At 40.0% G+C, this 19,494-nt stretch overlaps 1 protein-coding gene across 1 annotated transcript in view; it reads left to right on the top strand.

Moving 5' to 3' along the window:
- IFFO2 (intermediate filament family orphan 2) overlaps positions 1-19,494 on the top strand; it is a 37,191-nt gene that overhangs the window by 620 nt on the left and 17,077 nt on the right. Inside the window, exon 3 of the mRNA XM_010577508.1 lies at positions 11,608-11,634. Coding sequence (XP_010575810.1) covers positions 11,608-11,634 — 27 coding nt within the window. The remainder of the gene's footprint in view (positions 1-11,607; positions 11,635-19,494) is intronic.

Raw genomic sequence — 19,494 nt, 5'->3', positions numbered from 1 at the left:
GGGGGAGGGATGCGGGCCGCCTGCTCCTGCAGTGCGGGGAAACGGGCGAGTCCTTCCTTGGGGCGGAGGAAGCATTTGGGGAGTGTGGGGAGACCCTTGGGGACATGGGGACAGGCCTCCCCCCACCCCAAGGCTCCCTCCCTGGGGAGGATGCTCCTGTGGGTTTGGGGAGGCTCTTCCTCAGGGGGGGTTGCACCTCAGCTTGGCGTGCAGAAAATTGTAGGGTCCTTCCCTGGGAGGCTGGAGAGCCTCGATCTTAAAAGGGGCATTGTCCGTTTGACTTAAAAAAAAAAAAAAAAAAAATCCTTTTTGGAGAAGGGAAATAATCTGTTATTAATATTGCATTGCATAGTTACTCCTAAATTTAGCTTGCCTTCATTTTCTGGACTGATCACTCCAGTAGTCGATTTCGTGTGCCAGCTCTCCGAAATTAGCTCAGTGCTGCAATATTTGGGTTGCAAATACTGCAGGGGAAGGTTTGCACTCCAAGATGTTTCTCTGAATTAGTCAAAACAAAAGCCCTAACGACAGCCTTTGTAAACCCTGGTAATCTGGAGGTTTCTCTTAGCCTGTTGGGAAGCCCTGGGTTTTTAAACGGTGTTTAAACGGGAGAACCCTGGTGATGGATAGCGTTCCCCTTGGTTTGCTGTATTTGCCTGCTAAACGTAGCTGTGGCAGAGATGGAGGCCAGAGGAGAAAAAAAAAAAAGAAAAGGTAGTTGGGATTCTGCAGGGAAATTCCTGCATTGTCTGACGAGCTGCCTGTCCTTTGGGGCTGGCATGGGCACTCCCGTTTTGGAGTTTTGTCATCTTTAGGCTTAAAATGCGTTTCCTCCTTTCCCAGCCTTGTATTTTTTTCTGCAGAACAAATTTAATCCTTTTTTTTTTTCTTTCTTTTGGAGGCAGCCGGCATTTCTCGGCTCTGTGGCCTGTGAAGCGTAGCTGAATTTCTTCTGTCCAGGGTAACAGGACTGCAGTGTGCTCTTTGCATACCTCTAGTCATCAGCTTTTGTAACAGACCTCTTGTGAATTAACTCGGTTTAGAGAGATTTTATAGGCAGGCATATCTGTTCAAGTAGTAATCTCTGGCCTATTCGTTAACTAAAGTGCTGTCTACTTTCAGTGCATCTTCTTGAAGCTTGTGTGCCTTGATTGCTCTGTATTCTATGGCTGCAGCGCCTACTGAATCTGGATGGAAAAAAAAGTTGGCCTCTTTTTCGGTCTAGAATAGTAGATGCCATCATGGCACGGGGTTGTTTTTGTTTTTGAGGCTGGTACCAAGGAGATGGGAGTAGTGGTGCTTCAGAGGAAGTTGCGCTTGACAGTGGCTTGGTTAAGGAAGATATGTGTTGGGCGTGGGTTATGTGACCAAAAGTTGCGGGTACTTCTTCTTTTCCATGGATATGTGATTTATTTTTTCTTCTTAGGGGAGAGGAGACTTGTGGGCCATTTAAGTTCAGTCTTTCTACTGATACATAGTTGATTCTGTCTGTTCTGCTTTCACTTGCTTGTGTACAGCAAATTGTCACCCCAGAGTCTGTGTATTCAGGTGTGACTGCTTGCACACTCACGGGGATTGCAAAAACCAAATAAATTCACTGGAGCGAAGGGGACCTCTTTGTAGGCAATCACAAATCTTATTCTCGCCACCCTTCCTGCTCTTGAAACAGGTTTTTCTCCTGATGCTTGAAAATAAAATTTGATTAATACATATCAACATGTATCACACTGGTATTATATCTGCAGTGTGTCTTTTATGGTACGTTCATTACTATGTAATTGGAATGATTATTCCACTCTTCTGTGACCTTCAGTCATCAGATGGACATCACACGTTAAGTTCTTTTGGGGTAGATTGGCTTTTTCATTTGTGGCCTTGAGCACACTTTTGCATGCTTACAGAGTAATACTGTGCTGTTGGAAATTTAATTCTTGCAGTCAGAGTAGATTAGTCAATTCGATTTCATTATCATGAGCTAATGGGGTGTTGCAGTGTTTGTCAGCAATCCTGTAAAGATTGGTACCAATGTTTTCTTGTTTGTTTTTGCAGGGAAGGGATTCTCTGTCATGGCATGTTTGCGTGTACATACGTGTATATAAATATGCACTTTGGGTTTACCTTATCTTGCTGTGAACCCTTTGATGATTGGGTTTTGTTTAGGGAAATGAGCTCCAAGTGGAAAATAAGCCTTGTGCCCATCTCCTGACGGTGCTGTTGGGGCCTGCAGAAAGTCAGGTGTGTGCCCAAGTTTCTAAAGCAGACTTGTGATCTTGCAAAGATGTGCGCGTGTTTGTAAACAGACCGATGAGCACCCCCTTCCCCTAGCAGGCAGGTGGTCCTTTGAAATGGCACTGCTCCAGGTTGCAGGTATCTTTGTGTTGGAAACAACGTGTTTGCAAGATGCACCTCAATGTTTTTTATACACTGTTGTTGTTGTTGTTTCACACCAAGAAAATAACCATTTTGCTGAACTCAAGAACCAGCAGAACACAGCAGCCTTTTTGAAGCCATTCGGGCCTTGTAACCTGACTGGTTAAGCCACCAACTCGATATGCAAGAATGCTTAAGCAGATAGTGATACATTACATTTATTTTCTAAAAGAACAGAGGCTTGTTTTCCTTTCTAGGATGACCACTTGATTAAGGAGGTCACAGCGAGCAAATGTTTCTTCTTTGAAATATTTGGCTACCAGGAAGACAGGAGGTAGATGATTACATTGCGAAGTCAGTGAGTACTGCTCAAGTAAATAGTTAGTTTCAAAGACATACAGCTAATATGTGATGTGTCTGTTGTTGTTGAAGACACAAACTCATGGATGTCATGCTTGTGAATTGAAAAATGCAATGGTGGAATTCAGGGGTGAAATAACCCCTTTTGTTTTCTTTCTTCTAAAGATAGCTTTACTGTGACTCTTAATAGTGGAAGATCATCTAAGATGCTCTTTCCAATGAAATCTGCCTGTGCAATTTTGGGGATTACCAATGGCTTAATTTTAGGAAAATATGTTCAACTCCTTTGTTCCATTCCCCAAAATCATTCTTCTTGGACATCCTAACACAAGAAACTGGAGTTCTGAGGTCTAGAAAGTATTAGAGTGTGTAGTCAGTAGAGCACCTAGATCATATTTTACCCAGGCTTTTGTTTGTATCTGAAGTACAAATGGGAAAATGTTCCCCCCTAAGGAGCCCAGCAGATATTTCAGACCAAAATTGCTTTTTTTTTCCCCCAGATGATGTTATACACAAATGGTATATAAATTTGAATCTTTTTCTACTCTAACATGTTGTCTTCATCTTTTTTAGTAATGATCATGATTTTACACTGTGGATTATGACTTCAGCTGTGGGAGTTAGTGATTGGAGGAGATTTATACGAAAAATGAACTTAAAGTTCATTTTTTTTTTTTTCCAAACTGTGCTAGCATTTAGAAGAGCTTTTGGCTCAAATCTTTTGTAACTTTTTATCTGATACTACCCTTTTAACAAGAAAAGGTAAAATCGTCCACTTTGCAGTCAAACTAGCTTAATAAAAAAATACTTTCAGGGTCAGTTATCTGAAAATGGAGGTAAGTGTCGGATTTTGTAAGCTGAAACACACAGGTGAAGTGTGTTTTTTTTCTAGACAGAAAAACAAAATCAGCCATACTGCTTCACCTCCTTTGAGGTAAGATTAAACAGTTGTGGGTTTTTAAATGAGCAGTGTTTGAATCTTGGATCTATCTATCCCTCTGTCTGTGGGTAACCAGCTTCACGGGGCGGGGGGGGGATAAGCAGGTTTAATTGCAGATGTGTGACTGTGCCGCTGCCCTGCAAGGGACTTTGTGTTACTGTGATCTGTTTAGGTTATTTAGAAGAAAAATCCGCTTTCTGAAGAGTGGTTGGGGATGTGAACCAACATGGTCCGTTGTTATGTAACTGCCTGTCCCTGGTTACGTGTGTGTTTTGGGGTCCTTCGTTTAGGCTTCAGGCAGGTGAGCTGAATGGGGCCCCTCAGCATCTCGAATGAAAGGTGATGCCCTGTGTTTCTCTTTGTAAGCATGCACCCAGGTATTTAAATCTACTTGTTTATGGGAAGGGGAGAACAAATGTGCACTTCCCCCCCAGTCAAGTTACATTGCCAGTCGAGGCTGGAGCGCTGACGGTTTGTCTTCTGGCTAAGGCAGGATGTCAAAATGCATGCATATGGAATATGTCAGGCAGTGATGCTGAGGACAGCGCAGAGACTTGGCGAGAGGCGGCTCCTTCAGGCAAGGTGTCTCACCTTTCAGATTCCAGACTTGCACAGAGATCTCCCTTGAAGATCTAAGCGCATCGCTGTGTGTTATGACAGTTAAAATAATGCTGCGTGTGGCCAGCAAGAGATTGCTGACTTGGTGAAAACCTTCTGCTGTCATTCCCTGTTCTCTCTTTTTTTTTTTTTTCTTTTAGCTGCAAGAAGGCTGCTGATCTGTCTGTGGAGAGCTTTAGTCTGAACACTTGAATAGATTTGTATATTATGGTTTCAAAATTGTTCTTAATTGGTGCAGATATTGAGTCTGCCAGATGTTAGTCGTCTTTTCCAGCAGAGACTTAACTGTTACTAAGAGTTGAACTGGAAATAATTGTTTTACCTCAGGATGGTATTTCATTTGGAAGATTAATAAAGTCCACTTGAAAAAGAGATTATCTTAAATTTGCTGCAGCTGGAAAGGACAAAGATTATCATTGTCAAAGGCAATGCGCGTCAAAACTAACTGGATCTCGTTTTTTTAAAGAAGGGAACTTAATAAAAATGTGCTTAAGATAAGCCCTGGAGGAATGTCTGAAAACTTTTAAAGCTAAAATATCAGTGGTAACAAGATGCAAATGTTACGCATAGACCCAATAAAAAACAAATAATTTTTTTATCCTTATAGAAGAATGTTACCAGCATGCTAGACTTCTGTCCATGTTTCAATTGGTTACAGAACTGGTAATAATGCAGTCTCTGTGTAAAGCCATATATATATATATATTTAATTCTGGTATTTCTGCTTTTCTTTTTATGTTTTAAAGGGGTAGTTATGTTTCAATGTGGCTTTTCACTGAAATCTAGTGTTCCTTACTGCTTCCAAAGCAGCCATGCAGCCTGGTATTGGAGATTTTTGGATACCCCTTAGAAGATGTGAAGTTTGATGTTAAATGCTCACTCTGGTGAAACCTGAGACTCAGTCTTCAAACGACTTTTTTACTTCCACTGAGAGGACGTGAGTTTTCTTTGTGAAGAACAGTTAAAATTGTCTAATATGAAAAAACTTGGCCATATAACAAAAATATGCATCCCTTGTAACTGTTGGTTGGAAAGCTGTACTGCTTGGAGCTGTGGAAATTAAGCACTGTAAGAATAATGTTTGTTTGGGTGTCAGACATTTTTTCCTTAAATGATGCCATCTTTGCTTCTAAAATGCTGCTGCAAAGACATGCATTTACAATATCCATGAATATCTGGAGCACGCTAACAAATCTCAGATTTAATTTTTTTTTTCCATGGTATAGCTAGAAACTGGGACTTCTGGGTTGTAGTAACGTAGGAGAAGTTTTGGAAGGAGAGGAGGATGTTTCCCTTTGATCCTGTTTTCTAACAGTGCTCCACAGTGGAACTGGGGCTGTATTTTGTTAACTATTGAAGTAGATAAATCTGTGTGTGTGTGCCTTACTTGAACTGGCTTGTAGTGGGAGCAACCAGGGAGGGCTAAGATATGACTGATTTGAACTAGCTGTCTTAGCTGTGCAAGTCAGCTATTTATTCTGAACTTTATCTTTGGCTAACTATTAACTCTGAATTCTAATTAAAATAATGAATTTGTAGATGAACTAGATTGGATGTGGTGGAGAGAAAAATCACCACCTCGTGTTGTGGTTAGAGTTTCATAGAAACTTGGGCCAGGATCTGTGCTGTATTCTTCAAAGAATAGCTTCCTCTGTTGCAAGAGAACCACAGGACTTTCTGTGTATATTTTGAATTTACCTTTTGATTCCTCCCGTGACTCATGGTGGGAAGCTTCAGCCTTTCTGAAGGCAAAAAACCAGACTTTCAGAGCACGGCTTAAGCGTAGAGTAGGTCTGGGAGCAAAACCGCCCAAATACCTCTGATCTTAAACCCAAATAATCTCTGAAGACCCTTGCAACTTAGGGCTGAGGTGAAAACAAACACAGAAAAAAGTTACTTCTACCTCTTTGTCATCTGTAATCATAGGCTTTCGTTGCAGTAATGCAGTTTGAGTACTGGGCTTGTAGCTAAAGAAAGCACTGAACCCACGTACAGCTCAACAGCTGCTTTTTTGTGGTTAAGGTTTTGTGGTGATGCTCTGCCAGGTCTTATGTTGGCTTCCTGTGTATTCTTTTCTGTGACTAAATTTATTTTTTTTTAGTTTGCTAGAAATATTCACGGGATGTTGTTCTTTATGGTTTAAGTCTCCATCTTAATGTTTAAGACAAGCCTTTTTGTTTGTACAAGAAAGGATGAGATTTTTTCCAGTTTGTTTTTTTAAAACACAAAGTTTAAAAACTTAACAGTATGTATCTGTGTGCTGTTTAGTCTAACTGAAGTTCTTCTGCAGCCTTGTGACCTCTCCGAACTAAAACTTATCTTGTTCCCAGAACCCTGAACTGATAAGTAATAAATGGTAATGAAAGGCAATAAATGGGACAGCACTGATTTTGCTTAGTAAACAAGGCACAGGGAAATCGTATAGTGTGTGGCTATGCTTTTAAACCAGTTTTAAAACTCTGTTCTGCTCTGCCCCACCATACGCCTGGCTTCTATAGGGTATTTTCTGTGTTTTACTGTCTCCAGTTTTGTTTTGTAGGAGTGGTCTCCAGCTGCTTTCATGTGCTGTTATTTTCCTGGTCACATTTTTCTTGAGTTCCTATGCATGTACCTCCCATTCTTGCATCTGAAGTGAAGGAACTTGCCTCCATTTTATTGTACTTTTAGAATAGGGGGGAAAACTAAGATCATTTTAGTATGGCGTTAGCTTGGACACACTGGTAGATTATTGAATATCAAGTATATTATTAAAATGCCTTGGTTTGGGGTTAGAGGTGAATGACCATAGTTAGTGACCTAGAGATGCCCATGCCTGCTGATTAAGGAGGAGTTGTTTAGGAGGGTGGGATTTGATTTTGATGCCAAAGTAAGTAATGTGTATGGTGTTTTATAATCCCTGTCTGTCACCTAGTCTAGGACCAGTTCTCAGCAGATCTTTCTGCTTCAAAGTAGGCTTAAAAAAAGCAAGGTGATAGAACAGTGCCTGCTAGAGTGTTACCTGGATTGTACAGGTTGTGCTAGAAGTTTGTGAAAATGTCGGAAAGATTCAGTGACTTTTTCTAGTACTGTTGCAGAAAGTGGCAACTGGGAGGCATATACTTTAACCATGACAGGATTAACAAGGTGCTTAATTTAATTTTTAAAAGGCTTTTGAAACAATTAGCATTTGTTTAAAAAACTTAAAATGTGTGGGAATCTTTCTGTTCTGTTTCATTTGCTGTGAGCAGTGTTGATCCATGTACAAAAATGACATCAACTCTGCCTCTGGATCTACTTCAATAACAAGAGCATCAAGAGAGCTCGGGGAGAATGGTGCTCTGTGCCCATTAATGATGCGTCCTGCTTGTTAATGACACAGAACATGGACTAGCTGCATTGTTACTGTGTGAAAGTGAATCACAGATGATGCGTTTCTTCAGCCTTTTGTTCAAGCATTTCCACCCTTTAACTCATCTACACGTGACTTGATGGTTACTGGACTCAATTTGGAAGCATTCTGCTCAACTCGGATGTATCCTGCCTCCCCCAAAAGATTGTTAATTTGAGTCCCCTTCAAAGTAGATTTTGGGACTGAACGTAGTCATGTCTGCTTTCTGTGTCACGGCTTCAAAAATAAGCTCACTGCTGCATTTTGGAGCTTGTTCTCACTGGAGAAATGTTCACTTCTCCCTTTTTTGGCCTTTTCTGTCTGGAAACCACCAACATGCATTGCTTTAGAGAAGGGTTTTAGGTGTATGTGATCAAACGGATGGCTTGCATTGCTACTGCTAGTAATGGGGCTCCAAGTTTAATCTTCAATCTGATGCTAATTTCAGTGGATTTATTCTGAATTTGCACTGAAATACAATGGAAAGCAAAACTTGGCATTACAGCCTGAGCCTAAACTCCATGTAGCTTCACAAATCTCTTGGTGCTATGGAAAAGCCAAATGTTTTGATTTCCCAATCTTAAATGGTTTCCCAAATCTGAATTCCCTGAATTACAAAGCCTCTGTGAACAGGTAGACTTCCGATCAAGTTCTGTATTGTACGGTTATCAGTACACAGGTGTGCCACCGCATTACAAACCCAATTTTGTTTGCTTTGAAATGTATGGGGGTTTTGTATATGTAACCAGCGATCAACATTAGCTGAAAGACATGACAGCTCATAGACCCTGTACTAAAAAGAGGAGGAATTAACTTAGTCCTCTTCATGTGGGTAAGAAAACGTATTAATTTACAATAGCTTATTAACAGAGAACATAGATGCTGAAGGAAGTGATGATGTATAATAGGATGGGATCCCCCTTTACCCTTAAATACAGTAGATGTGTTTAGTCCATGCAGTGACTCAGGCTGGAATTAGAGATCAAAGGGATCCTAGCTCACTATTTATTCCAAATCAGTGGTTTCAATGGAAAATATATTTCTGTCTGTGAATTCTTACAGGTAAAATTTGTCTGCATGTCTCTGAGGGGAGAAAATAGAACTATGTCTCTTTTGGGGGGTTGTTTTTTTTTTTTTAAATGAAGGTTTCTCTGATACAGAGGCAGAATTTAAATTTAGCAGGCCCATGTCTATTCAATCAAAGAAGTCAAGCCCTGACAAGTCAAATCTAGTTAAAAAGAATACTAGGTATTGGTGTAATTTTACATAATTCTGTAGAATGGCATGAGTGCATTAACATTGATTGTAATGGGAATATTTTAACATTAATATTATGTCAAAAAGCTATTGTCATTAAAACTGCTACAAGAAAATCCCCCTCTTGTAGGTACAAAAAAAAAAAAAAAAATCTTTATTTCCCCCCCTAAACTTTTCAGTAAGGTTTTGACCATATGGTAAAGCATTGGGCAGTCTGGATTCTGTTCCTAACTCTTCTATTGAATTTTTTCCCAAATGACTATACCAGAATCACCTCACCTTTGGCTGTTTCTGTCGTCCATGCAGTTTTGAAACCTTTTTTTAAATTTTTTTTTTTTAAGGGAGAAAAAGGGAGTGCAAAGCACTTCAGAACTCCTTAATGCCCTGGAAAATGTTTTTCCACTAATCTGTATTCTTAACCAGAGTGTAGAACTGCCGGTTGTCAGTGGGAGACCAGCTTTTCTTGTTGAAAGGGACAAAGTGACCCTGGGAATGAAGTCCCACTTGCAGAGATGCTGTACAGAATTTTATCCTTTCAAGAATGGCTACGGGACGCAAGTAAGCTCATTTTGTGATAACTATCCCTGAAGGACAGCAAGCTCCTGGTGGCAGCATGCGATGAATCTGCAAATAAACCCATTTTCCTTCATAGCTTCTCTTCCCCTTTTGGGCATTAGATCCTTCTATCCATTTATATGCAATGCAGTCAGACTCTTCCCTGTTAAGTTTCAATGGCTGGAAGGAATTTACTGTCTTCTCTACTTATTATTTTATGTGGGAGACCGTAGGATCCTTACAGTCGTTATGTCAAGGTAGGCCATATTGCTATGGGTGCTGTGAACTAGGCGTTGGTGTGCTGAACTAGCATCATTTTGTTTCAGCCCTGAAAGAGGTGTCATCCTATTTTCAAATGTACAGCCTTTCTCTTTTTCCAGCATTCAATGAAGCATTAACTACTGTTTGATCTTTCTCCTATGAAATTCACAATGAGATACAGCTCTAGACCCGTGAGCAGGGATTTATTCCCCATGGTGAGCTAGCATGTCTCTGTGGTGGTGTGGGCTTTGATTTAGGTGGGGTTTGGGTCCATGACTCAGCCTAATTGTCCTGTAGTTGTAGGGGAATGAGGTCACTGTCTCAGTCACTCTGTTCCTTTTCACTGGCCTTTTGCATTAGAACCAAGTTTGTACTGGAACTCTTCTGCTGTCCATCTCTTCTCCTCCGTAAATAGCACAGGGTTGCCACTGCCAGTAGTTTATATCCTCCCACTAATAGCAATCTGCAGTGTTTCAGGCTGCCTTAAAATTGGATTTCATTTGTGAAAACTTGTCAACCTCCACTTTCTTTGCAGCGGCAGGCAAACTGAGCTTACTCCCTTTCAGAAACTAGATGAGGCTTCAGTAAGTCTGGGACTAGTATCTTCGAGGGCATTCCAGTGTGGGCCAGTGTTCATCAAGTTTTGGTTTTTTTTCATTGTTTGCCTGTGAGTTTAAGTACTAAACAGTTATGTTCTTGGGAATTCATGCAACTGAGACAGCAAAAACAACTATTATGTTTGTGTGAATTTAAGACTTATCTGCCTTTGTACAAATATTTAGAAATGCTTAATCTTGAATTTTATATCCTCCTAGCTGTCATCTTTATTAATTCACTTCCATCTAAATGGCATAGCACCGTGGTTTAATGGTAATTCTGTAAAGGCTAGTCACCATAATTAACTAGGAATACTAAACTATATTAATCTGCCCATTGTACTAGAGGTGATTAAAGCAGCTTAAACAGAGTGAGCATCCTTATATTTCTTGAAGGACCGTGTGAGGAGTACTGTGTATTTCCTGAAGTGTCATAGGAGCCTTTGAAGAGCAGTTTATTTCTTAGCCTTTGTTAATACTTGTGTTCTTAGAATCCTGATGCTGCACACAAAAGCTACACTTAAATATATTTACCTTTACAAAGGTGACAGAACTCTTACAATGTAGATAAGACAATGGATATATAGGAGCACTATTGGGAGACTCTGCTACATACTAGCTATGTGTACCACCTGCCTTCATGACTCCTGAAAGCAAATAAGTATTATCACATTTTAATAAACGGTTCCCTTGATCTTGAATAGGTTCAGTAAAAGTATTTAGTATTGGGGCAGAGATTAAGATGACTTCTAGCTCTCAGTTTTGAGGCTGCTGCTTAAAGGATGTGGAGGAAGAGGGAGGGCAGATGGAGATAAACCTAAAGACAAGGTAAGGAGAGCAGTGAGCACTTCAGCTGCAACTTGCAATTATTCTTGGCATTTCAGGCTGAAGAACTGCAGAAGTGAATGAAAATGTTGTGTTAATACATTCCAGCAGGATCTCTGGTTCCTTTCCACAGAAGAGTAATCCTGGTCTATTATCACTCAGTCTTATCAGAGCCTTTCAGAATTAGTTTGAGGTGATAACAGCAGGGTGGTTATAACATGGCTAGCAAAGGGAATGGCTAGATATAGAAAGCATTTACTCATGAACTCCGTAAGGCAAGTGAAGAACTTTTATGAGAGAGGATGTTAAAATACCAGTGTTTTGAACTTAGTACATGTTACATTTTAACGGCTAAGCTTAGCTAGTTGTACATTTAATTACATAGTTCAGTATTTCTTTACAGAAATGGAACAGTTTTTCCCTAAAATGGATAATTTGCCTGAATACTGAAATGAAAGAAGATGGGAGTATCTGTTGAAAAGGAGGTGGGGTTTATGTGTAAGTAGATTGCAGTAGGTGTTGAAAATGGTGCTGTCTGTGATCATTTTGTTGTGCCAGTGATGTATTTCTTTTTCTTTTAAGGTCACCAGCTAGTCCAAATGTGACACATCCTATTTAGTCTGATGAAAGCAATCTTTCAGAAATCCCAGTTAAACTGATAGCCTTTTTTCAGCTGTTAACTGTGGAAATGAGGCAGACATCCTTGGCTTGCTCTCCAGAGTAATACTGGGCTTTGTGCTGGCTTTACTGTGAAAACTCCTCTTCACAAGAGATCTAGCTGGTGATCTGTTTGGTGGAACTCAACTTGAAGACCACAGACTCAATGGGAGCATAAATGTTCCAGGGCCAGAAAGTCCCTGCTCCGTCTGGAGAGCAGGAGACCCACAGTGCAGCAGCAGCATTCAAAACATCCGGGTTTTCCTCTTCATAACAGATTGCTGTGAGGTCATAAGGCAGTACTGAAAAGAAATAATCCTCACCCTAGATGGGAAAAATTTCCTGTAGTTAAAAGCTTGCTAGATTACTTCTCTTAGAGCTGTGATGTAAGAATCTTCCATGTAGTCATGTGCATCAGCTGAGATAATGCACTATTTTAACTTGGCAGCCTCTAAGAGGACATTCATGAAAGCTTTCACTAGGTGTTTATAGAAAATAGAAAGGAAATTCATGCCACAGAAGTTTGCCTGTACTTTCCGACAGCTTAGCGTTAGATCTTATTATGGCTTTAAATCTCTTTTGTAACTACTTGTCTCCTCAGCTGCCAGACTTTTGGCAAGGTATCTGCATTTTGCTAAGAGTCCTTAGCAGCAGTAGGAGGCGAGAAATTACAAGTGAAATGTTCTGAGCACCATAAAAATACAAATGTATTTTTAAAATGGTGATGGTGTATATTAGAGCATGCTTCTATGACACCTTTTTAAAGTTGCTGCAAGGCTAGAACTATATAGAATTATACTCCTTTGTTACAGTAAGCGTTCTTGACTATAAGCAGATTTCAAATCTGTTTTATTGTATGCTTTCTTTTTCTTATTCTTTTTCCTCCCTCCCAAAAGCCCTCCTCCATACTAATATTTGTATCAGCTCTTGAAGTGTCTCCTGCATTCTGGGGATAAAAAAATACGGGAAAGAGAACGGAGAATTAGAGGGGGGGGGGGAAGGAAAAAAGGAAAGGTGAGGGAAAGGGGAATGCAGTTGTCTATGGAAAAGTGTTGATTCTTCTTGTGCTACTAAAGACTAGTGGGAGAACCTTGAAAATCAGCTCAAGTCTCAAGTACTGCATTTTTTGTAGAAGCTATGAAGCTCTTGGGGTGCTTGGCTTCAGAAACACGTCGTGTCAAAGTCTGATGTGGTTGTGTGTGCTGGTAATCTTTTTACAGACCTGTTAGATTTATTAATGGGTATTTTATATTACTCTTCTAAAATTAATGTGCTGAAGTGGAGGTAAAGGACTAAGAGTTTGAAGTGAGTGTGCTAGGGAGAAGAGAAACATGATGGGACCCCCCTGCTTTAGAAACCACAGATTATCAAGGTCAGATCACTAGTTAAATTTTTAGCATGGAGGATACGAGTTGAAAGTCATATTTGGTGGCAGGCTGCAGAAAGCTTTTATTTATTATATATATTTGCTTAAAACTACCTAGTGTGCAGTTTACAACGGTATGGAGGTTTTTTTCTAAAGTACTCATGGTAGTAGTCTTTGTATCTTAGCAAACTATTAAAACTGTAGTGAAGGCCTGGAATAAGATTGATATTTCCGACCCCCCACCCCCGCCACTTTTAAGCCTGTGAAGCTTCAGATTCTGGGACAGGCGTGCTGGTGCCTATCTTCTGCTGTTTAAATACATTTGATTAAATTAAGAGCATTAAGCAATTTTTAAGTTTCCCTAAACAATGGATGGATTTTTCTGTGATTATTACATGAGTCAGTTATAATAATCCCTTTTCATTGTGCAGTTTCGTTGCTGAAACTGAGCACTGAAGTATTGTTGGTAACTCCCTTATAAACAGCCCAACTTCCAATTTGCAGAAGAAATTTTTCTCTCTCCGTTCTGTCCTACTGTAGCCTGTATTTATTTCAGTAATGATGGGGATGTTAGAGATGAGCTGTCCAAAGGAATCACATGGCTTTACTGGGACACCGGGATAATAGCATGCAGTGTTCCTCAGTTCAGACTCCTCGCGCTGACTCCCCTTTGTCTGTGCAGGGTCTCTGAAAGCTTGTTTTGACCTTTTCAGTGAAGGAGACTGCAATTCTACAAGTTTCTCAAATTAGCACTTGTACCAGGCTATTTCTGTATGTTGACTGAAAGAATTTGAGATGATGAATAGTTATGCAATAATTGAAATGTGATTTAAAAGCACTGGATGGGCTACTGTTTCCTGCCCTGCTCTTGCAGGTTTAGCAAAAAAACTACTTCAAGATGTCCAACTTCTGCTTCTCATTTGTTCAGAGATGCTTGTACATGTCTGTCAGACCCACGTAATGAAATTTCACCCCCCTGCGATACCATAGGTGGGTAGATAAACATAAAGCAGTTTTTCAGGAGAAGTAGAGAATAATGGGCAGCTTTTTGACTTTTGTTGGGGGGAGGAGTATTAAGTCAGTACTTTTCTTCAGGTTCATAGTCTCTGTTCTGTTCTTTGTCCTTCACTTAAGTTTTATAGCGTCTGTCACTGTATTTCGGTATTAGTTTCTTCAAAGAGAATGGTCATTAGGAGTAGTGAGTTTACTTGGATGAATTTCACAGCAGTTTTATATAAATGCCTGTGCCAAAGTCTTAGGACAAAACACCTGAATGTTTGACATCCTAAATACGATAAAATTGCAGCTTGTTGATAGGCAGAGTTGTAAAATAAATGTATGTATGTGATCGGCTGTCTTTAATGCATGAGGTTTGTAGTACTTAGGTTTGCTAGAGATTTCCTTACATGGGAATTCAGTATTTGATAATTAACTTGTAGCCAGAAGTGCTATACAGTAATGTAATCCTGTGCTTTTCAGATTACCTGTTTCAAAATGAGTCAGCGTAATTACTTGATCTGCTGTTACGACAACAGTTTTACAGGAATGTAATGTTCTTTGCCTTGGCCATTTTATAAGCTGCGCTTGCAGTTGTCTTCTGCAGAGCTCTTCTGTATACTTCAGTGGCAAATGAGATAAGGGTTTGCCATATTAATGTGTAGAAATGAGCATAGTGCTGCTATTTGCTAGAAAACAGTTTGATCAGACAGAACTGACATAAGCATGGACTCGGCTATGAGCTAAAAATGAGAGTATAATATGACGGCTTGAGACTGGTGGTCTGATCTCTATAGAAATGGGATTTCTTCCTAATTGTATTATTTGCTCGAGTTCTCATTTCCCTCTTTGTTTTGTAATTGTGCTAGTCGATGGGTTGCTGGCACAATGAATGCCCGTCAGCACTGTGAGACCTGTCAGAGGTAAATAAGAATAGCAGCATGGGAAACAGCCTTGGAAATATGATGCTGTCCTCCCATACAGTGAAATCAGGATGTGTCCATCTTCTTAAATTTCCTTTTTATTGTTAATAGAAATATATGTAAAGAGAGAAAGGAAAAAATAAGCGGATATACCTACAAAATAGGGGAAATGCCTTGGACTTACATGATACAAGAGGAAGAGAACAGAGAATTTTAGCATTGTCCCAGGAAGGCTGATGTAGTAGCTACCTGGGCTACTATAAAATATTTACAAAGATGACTTAATTCTGTGCAGTTGAGCTAAAAAGAAGGCCAAAATGCAGTGCTCTGATTCTCCTCTTGCCAAAAGTGTCATGCTATATTGATCTATGTCAAATGGGTGTTTGGGTATAAATCTTATCAGATGTTTCATAGTTAGACCTAATCATATTTACTATGCCATGCGCGGGCTGTATCATATTCCTGGAATCGGAGCTGACTTGTCAAGCGAACTGTCTGTCTGACATTTGCTTTCAGAATAAAATGTCGCTGCAGGTATCTTGGAGTTACAGAGACGTGACTGGAAGGTCGGGCTCCCCAGCATTCTGCTGAATTCAGACTAATTGTAGAAATTGAGTGTCCTGATGGTGTAGGGAATAATAGTTGTGTGTCTTAATGACAAAGAGCATCTTGCTAGAATTTGGTATCTTAGCTAATTTAATTGTTTTGTAGCTCACATGTCTATGATGTGTTTCTGATAGCTGTAAGGCTGTCTTGCTCAAACTAAGGGTTGATCTCAGTAATTGGAAGTTTAAAGTTCATTATAACGTTTCCCTTTTGCAGTGGGAACTTCCTAGATGTAGGCTTATTGAGTGGTTCCTCTTCTGTGTGTTGCATGTTTTTCCCCTCCCCACTTCTTAAGTCTTTGCCTAGTCTTCAGCTATTGGTGTTTTTCTAGTTGTAGACTGTTTTGTCCTTACCTTGCTCTCTTGGCTGCTTTTCCTTTATTGCACAGAGTAAATCCTTAACACACACGCGCGCGCACACACACACACAGAGGCGCCAATCTTGTGGGCCCTGCATTTGCCTGAGTTGCTTTTTTCACAAGGCTCTTTTGTTAGAAACAGTTCTGGGCTAGCTTCAGTCACCACGAAGCTTACTGGAAAATGGAAGGCAGGCAGTTCCTGCTTTCTCATGTTACTGAACAAATCCCTCTCCCCTTCCCTGGGGTCTGCTATACCTAGCGAAAAAACTGCATTTCAGCTGTCAAAAACTTCAATAGATCCACACGGCAGAATTATTTGTTCATGCTTAAGAGATGTGTATTTGTTCTGGGGTTGTAAACACTGTCATGAAGATTTTGACAGGAGTGAAAAATGAATTTAAGTTGCTCTGCTGAGGGGAATACAACTCACTTTAATTCTGCCTGCAGACTTTGCTGCAGCCTGTCGGTGCCCACCACTCAGCTGACGAGTAAATCCAGCTTGATCTATTAGTTCTTGTGTTTGTGGTTGCTGGTACAGGTTGGGCACAAATTTGTAAATCTGTCTTGACACGCTGGCAAACATAAGAGGAGGATACAAAAAGCAGTGTTTAGTTTACCTTAGGTATTAGTTATCCTATCATGAATTGTATCATGAACCTTGCTCTGAGAGCTCGCAATCTGATGATATCTTATCAGCCGGAACAGTTTTTGACTAACCAGAAATCATTTCTCTGCAGGCTGCAGGAAATTGTTGTGTTCCTGTGATCAGCACAACGGTTTAAGGTGTGGAGGACACTAGTGATAAAATGTGATTTTAATTATACTCTGATTCTAAAGTATGGATATTTTAAATATTGAATACACAGAGGCCTTTTGTGGTTTTGCTCCCTAAACTGTAAAAGCTCCCTTCCTCCAAAGCAGTTATGATTTCCATATGCCTGAGATGAACGCGAGTAGCAGAAGAGCTGTGCAGAAAGGTAAAGATGCTATGAGCTTGCACGAAACACTAAAAAGAATTACATTACCTAATCAGGTTCATTTCAAGAGGCTGTACTCCTGGCCATTGCTGGTAGGAATTGTGGTTTTGAACACTTCTCACAGGTTTGACCTGTTAATATTTAAAATCATTTGCAGCTGTAGAATAGGCAGGTCAGTGATATATGCAGGTTTGGGTTATGTTGACATAGGCCTGATCTTTCTCTTCAGGAGAATATGAAACAGGTTTAGAGAAGGAAAGAGCGAGCAGTACGTGGGGAAAGGGGAAGATGTACAAAACTTGTCTTTCCAATGAAAGTAACTTATCTACTGGCAGAAGTTCTGGACTCTGTCCTGCAGAATGGCTTAGAAGCCAGGATGCTGATTAGGTTATAAACACAAGGGAAAATAAGACTCCTTTGCATGGCATTTGTTCAGTTCAGGGCTCCAACACCTCCATGTTCTGAGAGCAAGCTGAATTGAAGTTCTTCAGTCGAGAGCGGTTAGACAATCAGGGAAGATGGTTCTCTGCACATGGCCTTACTTAAAGTGAAAGCTGGGCAACAGTGAGCTTGATAGCTTGATATCTATTTTACCCTATTTCTCAATTTACCTACAGTGGGAAACCCCCCCAAAAACATTATTTCTTCTAAGGCAGCAGTATTTCAAACGAATTTGCTACTATGTGATGTGGAAATAGACTACCAACATTAATAGCCTTGGATGCACTGGTAAATAGAAGACTTTCAAGGATTTTTTTTTTTCTTCACTTACTTAGCTATGAGGTTGAAAATAACTGAAGTTCATAGTTGATACTTTTGCATCATGCAAAGTCCTTTGCAAGGACAGGAGATCTCTTGTGAAAACACCCAAGAGTAGCCTCACCTGCTGTGTTAGACCTATTTTGAATAAGTATCTTGTGTCTTTGTTAATGGACTTCTGTGTTAGGGGCTGGGTGCAAGTACAAAAGAAGAGGTCCAAAGCTTATCCAAGTATCCAAAGCTTATCCAAGTATCCAAAGACATCTCAGATTTAAAACTGGCCTTTATTTAGTGCAGTGTTGTTTGCAAGAATAAGTCATGCGGGAGCATGTGACTTGTAGCTGTGTAGCTTAAAATGTGTCTAATGTTGCTGTGAATATTGCACAATTATATGTGCATTCTCCTAATGTATTAAAAGCACCATAATTTTCTTCATAAAGGAATGCAGGCATGGCTGTTGCTTCTACTTGAAGTTGTTGAACTCTTGTGACATTATGTATGGCTTTTGTTTAAACAGCTCGTGTGGTCAGGAACAAAACACAAATGAACTTGGAGATGATTTTTATTGTGGTTCCAGTAACAGGCTGGAGCATCTTTCCAGGTGAATGTAATCGGGAGGCATAATTATGCAATGGTTTTCTGTATAGTAAGTCCTTTCAGTAATTCTCTTCACAAGCAATTGCTGTTGTTCAAAGGCCTGCATGCTGTTTTAAGTAGAGCCCAAGCCTAGAATAGGACTTTAATATTAACCTTTCCTTTATAATGAAACCCCTGAGTTTTAGCAGTGCAAAGGCTACAAGTTCTGGTATGCAGTGAATTTACCTGTATTGTCTAGACCATTGCTAGAGGTTCAAGGATACAGACTCCTCTGTTGCTCTGACGTTTGGGAAATTTGATGCTGCAATGACTGACTTCTAGCAAAGAGATACTGTGGAGACGATGTTGCTTGCAACAGGCAAAACCCATGACTTCATTCAAGAGTGCCGCTGCTGTTGTGTTACAGCCAGGCTTTAATGGAATCGGACGTTCACGTTAAATTAATAGGTTTTACATGGAGCCCATCAACTAACATTTAATTTGACTCAATAAGAAGTCAGGGCATGTGGGATCAAAATGGTCTGTGTTTGGGATAATCTGGAAGAATCCCAGTATTACAGCATCTTAAAAATGCTCACTTAAACAAGAGCTAGCATTTGTGAATAAGCTAATTACTTAATGCAACCTTGTATCTAATTTAGTGCTAAACTAAGACTGGATAGGAAAATCATCTCTTGAGCAAGGATTCTAAAAGCAGAGAGAATGGTGCATTGGTTTTGGTTTGTGGGTTTTTTTTCTTAACAAAATAAAGAAGGCTTCATAGAGGTTTTTTTAAAATGAAATCCATCTTGCATGGTCCAGTTCTTTTGAGCTAATGAAAACCTGCAGAGAGCTATTTGTATTTACAGTCCCAAACTGCTGCCTTGTATTGGGAATGGTTTAGTGAGATTGCAGATGTAGGTGGTTCTCTTAATTAAGAAACACCATTGCAAATGATTAGAGATTGATGCTGCAGCAGAATTTTTTAGTATCATGAAGGTTTCTCTATATCTGTCCAGAAGGTCTTGGACGTGATGCTTTCTTATCCCAAATGACCACAGTATGTTTCTCTCAAGCAGCATGCCCGGCCCAAATTTCTGTCCTGTCCGATTACAGGATTAGGCTGT

The sequence above is a fragment of the Haliaeetus leucocephalus genome, unplaced genomic scaffold (genome assembly GCF_000737465.1).
Source record: "Haliaeetus leucocephalus isolate CR32 unplaced genomic scaffold, Haliaeetus_leucocephalus-4.0 Scaffold556, whole genome shotgun sequence".
NCBI classification, from domain to species: Eukaryota; Metazoa; Chordata; class Aves; order Accipitriformes; family Accipitridae; genus Haliaeetus; species Haliaeetus leucocephalus.
Note: the sequence above shows the minus strand (reverse complement) of the source record. Positions and strands in the feature narration are given on the sequence as shown.